This window comes from Chelon labrosus, assembly GCF_963514085.1.
Source record: "Chelon labrosus genome assembly, chromosome: 6".
In the NCBI taxonomy this organism is placed as follows: Eukaryota; Metazoa; Chordata; class Actinopteri; order Mugiliformes; family Mugilidae; genus Chelon; species Chelon labrosus.
This window is the reverse complement of record NC_140342.1, coordinates 17231548-17244300: the sequence shown is the minus strand read 5'-3', so window position 1 is coordinate 17244300 and position 12753 is coordinate 17231548. Positions and strand designations below refer to the sequence as shown.

The 12753-nt window shown below is 41.1% G+C and overlaps 1 protein-coding gene across 1 annotated transcript in view; it reads left to right on the top strand.

Moving 5' to 3' along the window:
* The first annotated feature begins 1319 nt into the window (after window positions 1-1319).
* The window catches only part of egfra (epidermal growth factor receptor a (erythroblastic leukemia viral (v-erb-b) oncogene homolog, avian)), a 42231-nt gene continuing 30797 nt past the window's right edge, over window positions 1320-12753 (top strand). Inside the window, exon 1 of the mRNA XM_084547322.1 lies at window positions 1320-1739. Coding sequence (XP_084403448.1) covers window positions 1661-1739 — 79 coding nt within the window. The 5' untranslated portion in view covers window positions 1320-1660. The remainder of the gene's footprint in view (window positions 1740-12753) is intronic.

Below are 12753 nucleotides of genomic sequence, written 5' to 3'. Positions count from 1 at the left end.
CCTGACGTCCAATTACGCTCGGCTCCCATAAGACAGACCCTCTGTCACCAGTCTAGACTTTTCGTCCACTCCACCCCTGCTAGACATTGATACCACTGTCCTTCATACACGCACATCAACAAGCAAATGAGGGTGAAATTGTGATGCAATGTCAGAATTGCCGGTTGCCTTGTTTTCTTCAGCCAAATTCAATGAAGCCTGCAGAATTTAGGCTTGACATCCTGGATGAGTCATCATCATAATCATCCTAACTTCCTAGGTGTTCACCTAAAATAGCTCCAGGGACATCTGCGTTTGTGCAAGTCTACAGAATATAAAGCGACAAAAATCCACCAAAAAAAAATAGACATTTATCTGTAAAGGGACCCTGTGGGGACAGGTCTAACTTTCTGCAGACAGGCTGCAGTCATAAAATTTTATTTCTTTACCTGCTATGAAACAGCTCCATTATATTCTCATATATTTTCATTGTTTTGTTTGTCAGTCAGTTTACAGACATGCTAAGGGACTGAGAGCCCAAAGAAATAACCTTTATATAAATAACATGAGCTGGTTAAGTCTACATAAGGATGTCTGTGGAGGTTCTCAGTCATCCAGGTCATGGTACATCCAAAAAAGGTTCGAAAAAGGCAACTGGACTTGTAGAGTTTTTTTGAGAAGACGTTTCACCACTCATCCGAAGAAGCCTTTTTCAAACCTTTTTTGGATATCTACATAAGAATGCCACCATCCAAGTTGTGTACCAGTTAATGCTATACCCTTTTCTAACTGCAAAATAAATGTCTGCTCTGTCTACTCTCCCTGTTTTATTTATTGGTTTAATTGTCCAAATTTTAAGTGTATTTGCACTTACATGCACCAAGACACCACTGGAAATGTGTTTTCCAAGGTACTACTACTACAAACTGTAACCCCCTGTTAACTGAGGCAGACCAACCTTAAAAGGAACTATAATGGAAAAATACAAGAAAGCAATACACATATACAGACACATATTTTCACTAATTTGGTACATACAGTTCGCAATACTTCGTAGGTAGTAATAAAAAAAAAAAAAAAAAATGAAGGGGCTGCCATAAAAAAAGAAAATGAGTTGATTCAATAAAGCTGTTGATGTCTTATTATCTGATTTATCTGATGGTGGTGCGTTTACGTGGGCCTTCCTTCACCCCTCAAAGGAAATGGACCACAAAAGCGCTTCTGTTTGTGTTTACTGCCGGAAGTTTGCTCAGCTTTCCCTTCATCGCTGCATCACTTAGAGCAGCCTGAACGACAGCAGCTCACCTACACTCTGTTGCGTCTCTCACGTTTCAATTTTGTGTACTTTCCCGTGCTGCATTTCGAGAAACCAGCTCCTATAACATGAGCGCCGCGTACCGCTTTTTGCGCCGTACCTGAGCAGCGCAAGAGGCGCATCTGTCCTCCCTCCTCCTGACGTCAGAGCAGCCAGTAGTTTGTCCTCTCTGCCTGAGCTCGGACTGCTGAAGATATCTGCGAGGAGGAGGAGCTGTCAAACTTTTTTCCCGGAGAAGGAAAAGTGTTTCACTCAGCGAGAACCAAATCCAGCTTCTTTTTCACCCCACAAAGTTTCGACAAAGCGGAATATCGCGCCCTGTTGGCATGGAATGACACGTTTCGCACCAGGAGCTTCAAAAACACGATGGCAACCCGTTTTCTCAAGTGGATCACCCTCACCTCTCTGCTCTGGCTGGGCTCCTGCGTTCTGGCGGAAAAGAAAGGTATGTATATGTTAGGGTGCACGTAGCTGCGGCGTTTAAAGGAGAAAATCAGGCTTTAGCTTTTACTCTTAGCTCGTTCAGTATTTCCATGAATCCCAAGGAAAAAAAAAAGAAAGAAAGAAAAAAAAAATCACAGGCATGGGCAGGAAGCCGCAGGGAAACTTGATCCAGCATGGGAGAAAAGTTTCTCACAGTCTCGCTGCTCAGCCTGTGACCTGGTTAAAGCCACAGAGAGGCTCCAGGAAAGTTTAGCCTTCAGTAGGTATCAGCACGGGATGGTTGCGAATGCAGTCCCGTTCGTTTTGCGTAAAATGTCGCCGTTAATTGGCCCATTAGTTGAATTGCGTAAATTGCGCACGTTTGCCACGACGACGTACAGTGACCCCAAAATTTGTACAACACTGCACGATGATGAGGGGAAAGGACGAGGAAGAGGAGAGGGGATGTGGACTGAACAATTTATGACGTCTGTTAGTTTAAACTCTTTTTTTTAACGTGTCTGATTATTTGATCACAAGCTTGTGAGTTTACGATTTGTTCGCAAAATTGGAGTAAAAAATGGGACATGGTGTCACCTTGCGCACACTAAAAGTAGCCTTCATTTGATGCACTTTTTCTATTTTACCTCACAGAAAACCTCAGGAGACTTATTGCCACATTTCTCTCATTTTTGGTTCTCTCTTTCTCTGTGTCTCTCTGTCTCTTTTATCCAACTCAACTTTTCACATTCGTTTGATGTACTTCCTCTGACATGATAAAAAGCCCGCTCCTTGTGTCCAGATCTGGTCCTCAAAGTAAATTAGATCAAACTGTGAGGACAGCCACTTCATCCTATTTGCGCACGTGACACAAAGCAGAGATTCTGGGAAGCATGAGGCTGATGAAAGGATGAATTCTGTTTCTTGGATTCTCCTGCTCCCCTTCTCTTCTCTTTTGGCCATGAAGTAAAGGTCACGCAAATCTTATTTTCAAATGACACCATAGTGTTTTGACTGTTGCTTCAGTCATAATTTTTTTTTTACTTTGATTGTGATCTTTTTGTTATTTTAATATCTGAAATTCAAGAAATTGTTCTTTGACCAAAAAGTGGTTAAATTAGACGTTAGGGGGCCGTTACAAACTATGAAAATATTCAGATCCTCTGCACGTTGCTTTAGAGTGACTCAGACCTCCCAAAGGCCAGATGTCAGGAGAGAAAGTGACCAGAAGTATCATTTCACTTCCTAATGGCTTTTACTTCCTATTCTCATGAATCATAATTGTCCGCACTGCCTGCAATGCTCTTCCTCCTCGTAAGCAGATAACCATGTACGCTCAGTGCCATGTAGAAGTTGCATCTTTCCTGTCTGCGCTAACAAGTAACAACAAGTGCTGGTTTTGACAGAACCATAACAAATCAAATGTGTTTGTGAGCCAAAAAGACAGAGTCCCTAAATATTTCTGGGCTTCTAAACAGACCAGGCCATGCATATTTCATGCAGCAGCCCGTCACCCACAGTAAATAAGGATTTTGGAATTTTATTTGGACTAGAGAAGATTAGTAATTCAATCAGAGCAGCTGTAATGATCAATATGGTATGCATTTGTTTAATTACTGTTCATTTTTTACAACTAATCCAATTTGCATCTCCAATGAAGTGCAAGCTCCACCATATGGTTTGACAGTTTTAGTTGTTGTTGTTGTCGTTATTTTTATTTTTTTTGCTTTTGGCCAGGGGGAGAGACAGATGTCTCTATGTGGCACACTGTGTTTTCCTTGCGCACAGGGTCCGTACTAGATTTGAACAAGATGTCAAATTCCTATGACGTTCCTTTGGCATCAAAACTCCAAACTAAGGAAGACAAATACCAAATGTTTTGATAGGTGGAATGTTGCATGTCTTGATAAACTCAAGCAACATGTAAATGAATTACTGTTACTGATTTAAGAAAGAATAGCTGCAAGATACTCCAATGTGTTCTTGGCATGGTCGTGCCATCCAGTTTGCAGTATGGTAATCCATTAACCAAGCCAAAACCAAATATAGAAAAGTTTATCGCACAAAGCTATTGTGTGACACTTTTACATACATTTACAAATGAATGTCTGTTATGTAAACTAATGGGCACATGGTAAATATCCCTGTATTATAAGGAACACCGGCATTTTAAATATGGGTGATGATGAGATTGGTAGAGCTGAAAAGAGGAGAAACCATAGTGACAGAGACGGACTAGAGCCTTTGGCTGAGAAACAAGAGTAACCAATGCTCAATGACTTCACCATCTTTTGAGAAGAATAAAGGTGAACCAAGGAAGTCCAAGAAAAGTTTGTGATGCTCCTTCCCAGGAAATCTTAGAGTCCAAAGGAGAAATCGATGGAGTGCTCCTGGGCATACGTGATGCACGTGTTGACAGAGTTAGCGTAATTACTGTCCCCTCCAGTAGGGGGAGAGAAAAAGTTCTGCAAGGCACCTTTAATCGTTACATGATGACTACTTGAAACATGTTTGATCATTGACAACAAGGTCTTGATGTTGATGTTAGTGGTGGACTCACGTAATGTCTTACTGAGATTTGCCTTTTCTATATCCGTAAGAACTCAAAAATACTCACATAAAGACTCAAAGGTGCTCGGCAGGATAATTAAAGGTTACAGATGCTGACTCAACTTGTGATGGATGTCGTCTGCGTGTCTGTCTAAATAGAGACATATGAATGTTTTCTTTAACCTTCTTGATAATTCAATTCACGAACACGAGGTACTGTAATGTAATATTGCTTTACAGATACAGCCTTGTTCTAATTTTACTGACAATACATTTATGAGACAATCCACAGGGGTTCGAAATAAGCTTCACGAAGAAGGATAATATTCCGTGAACGAGCATTTAATCCTTTGACTAATTTTCATATCACCCAACCAGGAGATGTAGGGATGATCGACTATTCAGTCTAATTTAGTACTGTGTGTGTGTTAAAATAAGGATGGAATAATAATATTGATTATAATGATGAATTATAACATTGACTTTTAATTGTTTAAATTATGGTGATAAACCTCATGAACAAACAGTGATATTAAAAGTGAGGAACTATTACTTACGTAAGCTGTGGGATAAGATACAAATGAGCTTAATATCTAATGAGAGCACGTCTATTTTGCAGAAGTTCTCTGAGGTTTTAACTAATTTTACAGATTCAGGGAAGTTTACAGCAATATGAGATATACTGCCAAAGAATTTAGTTGTGTCTGCGTGTGGCTTGCTCAGCAAACATTGACTTTGTTAATGCACATTGTGTATCTTTTCAGTAACAGTAGAAAAGGTTTGGCTCTGTTAGCTTATGTCACTGTATGCAAAGAAATGGTTAGACTTTCAGCTCACCTTTAGTCGCAGGCTTGTTATGAGCAAGTCATTAAAGGCCGTTTGAAATGAATTAGAGATATGATAATGCATCTTGCAGTGAGCAGCATCTCCCACAAGAAGCCCACCTGTCAGTCCTGTGCTCAGCGTCCGCCTGCCAGGGTTTGATGGCTTCTGTGGGAGTCAGACAAGACTTGCTGAATAATAGAAAAGCTCTCCGTCCCGCGCACTGGCTTGCTCAGTTTATTAACTGTCATCATCTGTGGGGAGGCTGCAAATAATGCCCACAGGTTCACCCAGCAGCCAACCACAAGTAATAACCGCGGTGATTTATTTCCCAGATGAAATGCTAAACGGTCTTGGAATGAGTCGAGCTCCTTCTGTTTGTGACTGGAGTTGTATTGCTGAGGCGATTATTGCTCTGATGATTGTGTTTTTTTTTACTCCTTTATTATACACTCAAATATTTCGTTACGCTTCTAGCTTTAATTGCAGAATGTTCTCAAAGAGTAAATATGTAATGAACCTGCCTGAAGGCCCCTCTAACTGGCCTGTGATTTAACCTGTGAAAGATCAAACTAATCACAGGAACATGTCAAACGGCTAAATCCTTAATCCCTAATGCGAGGCTCCCCAGCTTGCTTTGGGCACAGGATAAACCAGCTTATATCAATATGCTTTTTCAGACTTAATGGGTTATTCAAGGTCTTCACAGAATGAGATTGAAAGATAATATATATTTATACTCGTGTAGCTTAGCTCCATCATTTTGAGATTTAAAATGTGCTTGCACATCTGCAAAAGCAGAGCTGAATCATAGCAAAATTTCCACCCTACGGTGCATTTTAGCATCCTGAGTAAGCTCTTTTCCCCGTGTGTTGAGGTGGGATCTAACACGGCAGCTTCCCTCATCACTCATCCGCTTTTTTCTTTTCCCCATAACTTTCAGAAAAACATGCCTTTTCTTTTCATTAAAGCCCACTCTTTGGGACTGAGTGGATGTCGGTAGTGAAATATGGGTTATGATCCTGTGTAATCCTAGAACCTCTATTCTGCGTTTTACAGTCCGGAGTGGTCCTGGTCCTACAACTATACTACTGCTGCTGCTATGCCTTTCCAATCTTCTGATGACCTTCCCAGATTTACATCTGCTGCAGCCATTGTCGGAAATAAGGCTTTTTTAGTTTAGGGCCGTGGGATCTGGAGTGTAATTTCTTGCCGCCCGCTCTACTTGCTTTGATAAACTGCACCATGTCTGAGTGGTAGATTTGAGAGAACCTCTGGCAAGGTGCAGTATTCTGGTTTCACTCGAGGACAATAGCTTCTCTGTGGAGGGCAGGTTATCTGGCAACACTGATACTTGTAGAGCAACTGAGATCTGTACTGTGGAGCAGACGCACCCCAGGCTAGACGTGCATGTCATCATGAGGGAACCTGGAAGTGTAGCAACTTTTGTTCTTCTTTTTACTGTATTACAGTAAATCTATTGTGTGGCCCTGAAAATCAAGTAGTACTGCACTTCTGTAACTGTGGCTAAGGTGTCAGGTTCCACCGCCTCGGTCTAAACAAACCATAAGCAATGAGGATTTATGTGGTGTTTTCAGGTGTGAGAGACAAGCTTTATGTTTCCTCCTTCAAAGTACACTAGTGTCTGTGAAGGTTCTCAGTCATCCAGGTCATGGTATGTTCGAAAAGCTGGTGCTTGTAGAGGTTTTTTTGTTTTATTTTTGAGAAGACGTTTCACCGCTCATCCGAGTAGCTTCTTTACTTCTCAGGGACTGGTGGGAAGTTGAGGTCTAAATAGGAACATCTGTGGGTATAACCCATCAGAAACTTGTTTCTGTTAACAACCAGAAACTGGCACAACCCTGATGGGTTTCTGATGGGTTATACGCACAGATGTTCCTATTTAGACCTCAACTTCCCACCAAAAAAAGTTCTTCAAGTCCATTTGCCTTTTTTAAACGCCTTTTGGATAAGTACCCTAGTGTTTATTGCCTGGTAACGGCAGCTACCAAAATCTCTTCTGTATTTTCTATACATCCAGTGAGAACCCAGCATGGAACAAATAAGTGAATGTGGTTACTCATTGAACAGATTTGTGTCGCTTGTTTGTACATGGTAACAAAGTCATCTGCAGCATTTATGGCCTTTCCATGATCCACTGGTTGTGCACGGAGTATTCAGTGGAAAGAGACCCAGGAATACAGGCTGGAAAAAAAGGGCCTTCTGCTATCTTCCATCTCATCAGGTGCAGTGTTGTGTTAAAAGGGGAAAATAGGCCGCAGCTCCAGTTGAGTTATTGTTCCTGTTTATATTTTAAAGGATGTCTTATTGTGGGGGTTTTGAGGAGTGGTCTGAGTGTTCTTTCGTCTTTTGGAGTTAAATTTCAATCCATTGTTTGAGTAAAGAAAATAACCCTATCTTTGGTAAACGTAGCTCACTGATAGGTCTCATTTAGACAGCATATTAATGGATCATCAGTGTGTTTTAAAACCAACACATACGACACAGAACACCATACACCTTAATACAAATTCAATGCGGTACAACAAGTGGTAAAAAAAAATCTTGGCATATTATTTCTGTTGTAAGGTAAGGTTGTGTTTTCAGGTGTTCTGTGTTACCCTGAAAGTGCTGAAACGTTAAGTCAGCTTTAATAGTGAAGGTTAAGATGGAAAGTAGACGCGTTTCCATCCCGGAGGCTTTCAGCTTGGATGAAAACCACACTGCATACATAGCTTTCTGAAAGACAGCAGACAGACCTACGTTGAGACCTTTTTCCGCACAAACAAATAAGTTGGTGTATTTGTATTCAGTGCTGAGCCCCATGGATCTTCATGCAACTATGCAAATGGGAGATATATGTCAATGAGATGGACAGGGGTGGTCCACGGATCAGAGGAAGAGTCAGCAGCGAAGAAAGACAGGAAAGTCGGCGATACACAAACATCAGAAGGGTGGGACGACTTAATTGTTTATCAAAGAGGCCACAGTCTGCTCTTACTAGTCGCTGCTGCTGCTTCACGTTAGCATCCAAATTGCATATAATAGTCTCTCACCATTATCCTGCAGGCCTCCTGTAGGTGTGTCATCCCTCCTCAAGTCCTCCAAGTCATTCTGAGGAGCAATGCTTCAAACGGCGCTTGCCCGAAGGAGGAATCCCCTACAGGGAGGAGAACAATAGCTTCACAAATAAATCTCTATGTCAGAATATTTTAGAAGAAAGCATTGTTTGAAGGGTGTTGGCTGGTGTTTGAAACGTGCTTCCCTAATCGGATTCAGTCCTCTTCCTGTGTGGTCCATTAGCCTAGCAAACTAAATGGTGCGTTTTGGACTTTGACTCACTGTCAGTGGTTCGGATCTTGTGGTGTATTGCAGTTAATTTGTAGGATTTTTTGTAACTGCATCCCTGCATTTGTCAAAAACTGTTGGTATAGAGTTTCAGGATGTTTGATTTCAAATTTGCAGTGGGGGGGGGGGGGGGGGCTTCCTGCTTCACATCCTCATTGAAGGGATGTTGGCTCTAACCTGAACCATTGGGCTATATTACATTAGTTTGAATTAGCTGTCTAGCTTCTTCCGTGTTTACTCCTGTAAACGACGCATGGACATCAAATCCTACTGCATCTGCTAAAATGTTTCTTAAAATTTTGTCTTTGAAAAGAATCCTGATCAGGCTTGTCGCTAGTTTTCAGAGCTCAACAACCTGTAAAAAAGAGTTTTCTTTGCTAATGGTAATAAGGCATTACACGCTTCACTGCAAGGGAGTGGTGGAGTGTCAATCAAGACTTGCACACAGTATATAACCCTCCAGCGTTCATTGAAAAGATTTTCAAAAAACGGGGGGGGATTTACTTTGTTTGTTTTAGATCGCTGGCATACAGTTTACTATATCCTCTGAAAGGAATGAATTGAATAACTGCTTGAATTTGATTTGTGCTCCAAGTAGCTACATAGAAGAATAGAAAATTTGCTTCACACAAAACACTATCACGTATCAAGTAAGCGTCTACGGACATGCAGAATCATTATTAAGTGACAACCTGTATTTCTTCTAGTTGGATCCATTGTCACATTTTTCAGTGGCTCAAGTTGCAGAATCCAAAGCCTGTTTTTCAACAGGAGATGAAAATTAGTCAGTATGCGTAGTGGGTTTGTGGCTTTCTTCCAAATAAGATAATAAGGGAACATTCATGACGGAGGAGCACATACAAAGAAAAGGCAAAGGGAATAAGACACGTTATATGAATGAATGCAGAAGCCCCAGGTCTTTGGACAAAAGGTTCTTTATTCAAGACTGTGTTGTCTTCTTTGACGCAAGCTTATCTGTCTTCCTTGACCTTAGCTTGCCATGTAGACATGACTTTGCGGCCCTGTGTCAACACAGAGGAGAAAGGCATCCCTGTTGGCTAGAAGTTATGAGGCTGTGAGGTTAAAAGATTCCCTTTAGCACATGTTGAATGGGCACATCCAACCATGTTAAGAAATGCCTGCAGAGAAACCATTTTTTCCCCCAAAATGGCAGTTTTCTCTAGTAAAACTGTGAAGCCGTGTTTTAATACTACTGTATTTAACAACATGCTTTCATACTGTAGACTGTATCATTTCTTTTGTGTGTCTACTTCCTGTTTCGCTTTCAACAATGGCGACTGAAACTTTCGCCGAAATTTCTCCGAAGACAAGCCATGCAAACATTTGTATCTCCGAACCTCCTCAGTCAACCTTTCCTCGATGTGTTCCATCTTTATTGAACCAAAACAATCAATTTGAAAATTGCGGAGATGGAGAAGCAGCTGGAAATACTGAAGCGGAAATACGCTACTGCGAAGTGGACCAGTCACGCGTAGTTACATTTCTGGGGAAGTGCGCGTAAGTTACGGAACTAAGGTCTGCGTAGGAGTCTGCGTTATCGCCGTAGCCTCTGCATCAACTTGACACAGAAGTCTAAAAAGCCTATTCATCTTGTTGGATTGTTGGGATTCGGGTGAATATAGCTAAACAGACCATGGAGAGTAAAAGAGGAAGAACACCTTGAAATATCCCATTCAGTTAACATGTCATTTTTGTCAAGTAAATACCTCAAACAAAGCAGTTCTAGTGGTTTTAAATCCTTCCAGTCCAGTCATAGATGCCATAGCTCAACTCCAATTCCACTGTCAAGTCTCAGATTGCTCTTTAGACTATAACCTAAGATTTCGTCACAATGACAATACCAACATGCTGATCTTTACCAGGTTTGATATTAACTAGGTTTGCAAATCAGTTTTAAATACAAAGTATAGATGAGACTGATATTTCATTTATATCTGTTTAACCGGATGACGTTAGATATAAGGGATCCACAAAATTCATTTTCGTCCAACACTACAAATGTCATCCATCATGACGGCACTTCAGGGTAAAAAGTCAGGGAATAACCAAAGTTATTAAGATTCCTCCTCTGGAAGCCTTGAATGATTGAATCAATTCCAAAACTATTTTTGCAGTTCGCCCTAGAATAAGTACATACATGGATATCCCAACAGAAGTTTGTTTCTGTCGGCCCAAAAGTTGTACCAAAGTGGTCAAAAGAATCAACAGATATGAACTGGAGCTTCACAGCAGTTGAGGATAAAATATTCTTAAGTTCTGGATTGGATAATTTTGTATACAGAAGGTTTATCTCCAAATAGTAGGCTAATCTCCTAATGGCCACTTAAGTATAATTCTGGCAAGTAAATTACGAACGTTCCAGCTTATGACAAAGCTCTGTCTGAATTACAACATCAGTGATGATAGGGCTGCTCGCTATTGTGCTGTGGCAGGGTGTGTTGCGGGAGTGAAAAAGAAGATGTCAGCTCTTCTCCTGCTTTGGTTCCAGCGTTTTACAAGCCAACATCGCCTCTCAGGGATTTCATTAGCATCGTAAAACATAGTTTATCGCAGCCATTTATAGATGGGCTCGCAGTATTGTTCATAATATCGCTGCACTGGCAAGGCCCGGCTACAGAGTTGATCTGTGATTTGTTTAACTCCTGCAGCACTAAAGGGTAATATTCGCGACGCCCCTTGTGTAGTACCTTTTCTAATTGCCTGGTAAGTTTCAACAACACCGATGTGTCGTTGAGCTCAGAATTAATTTCCTGGTGGGACTTTGAGCGGAACATCTTCATTACTGCGTGTTTTCATAATTGAAGCCAGAGGCTTGTAAAAAAAAAAAAAAAAAAAAAAAAAAAGTAATTCTGCTTGCATCACTCCCATAAAATGGTTCAACAGTTATTGCAAGATTGCCCACTAGACCATTAGTCAAGGGCACGTATTTTAAGTATATCTGTGCAGATATCATATTACAGCCCTGTGTCACTTAAAGCATCATAGATAAATGATCAATATCTACTTCTTCTTTCATTTTACGTGATAAACCACTTCAGCTTGATAGCAGTGCGGGTAGGTGGAGAATGGGTAGGGTTGAAATACCCTGGAGTGCATAGTTGGGTCACTGCCAGGGAGTAAGGATTAGCCCTCTGGACCTGCATTATATCCACTACATCAACAACCTCTTCCTGAGCTGATTAAGCAGCCGTCTGAGATTTTTTTTTTAATATGAATCCACTTGTTTAGTTTATATCAGAGTATTATTGCAGTAATCTGGCACCGAGACGGTTTACAAAAGCTTCACAAAAACCTAATTGGGTTTCCAGGTCGAAAGGACACATTAATTTAAATTTCAGCCGAAGCCATATGTGCTGAACGGGAATCAGTAATTCCCTTTGCCTTTACCTTTTTCAGTGCATGTTATGCTGTTCTGGTTTGCTATGGAGCATTCATGCAGAATTTCTATGCCTCCAAGAAATAAAGTGATCTGCACTGTGCAAGATTTGTCCTGAGTTACAAATGGTTGGCACCCGCTTGTTGACTGAAAAAAACTTCCGAAATGGGATCCAGGATTTTGAGCTGGAAACATAATTACTGTACATCTGCTGAGCTGTTTAAATCATGTTCTAGATGATGGACGAAACTATTTCACCACATGGCCGGTTGAGCAGCTACACTGGCGCTATTGATCATTTTGCGCGTCCTCGTCAATTCTTTCAAGATGGAGGTCATAACGGGATGATAGATGTTCAGATTTTCCTGTTTTCTTTTTCCCTCACTCTAGAGAACTCTTGTCATTGTTAGGGCGATAAATGTATCGTGGACCGTGGAAATAGCCGGGCTCTGGAGCTCTCTCCTCTCCAGGAATGCGTTTTCTTTTTTTCATCATTCAAAGGATTTCTCATTCATTCTCGTCTCTTGAAATGGAAACAGCAGTTGACACACTGCAAAAAAGTAATGTTGCGACAGAAAGGTCCAGCTTTTGAATTAACCTTGCGAGGAATGTTTCTGTTATTTGCCAACTACTGCCATTTCCAAGGTCAAGAACTGTTTCAAAATTATGGCATTGAGGTCGGTTTATATTTTCTCTTTACAAGTCGAAGGGTTTTAAAGGGTAGGAATCCAGTAAATTGCTTCAGTGCTGGGAAGGTTTAGTATCCTGACTCAGACTGTCCACTCTCTGGAGTAGTCATGAGAGTTTTTAGCGTGTGTTTTCTGAGCCAGGGTCCTTGTGTTCAGCGGTGTAGCTGATAGCGAGAGAAGGGTCTAGTCTGCCAAGTCTCATGCCTTTGATGACTGACGCAGAGCAGCCA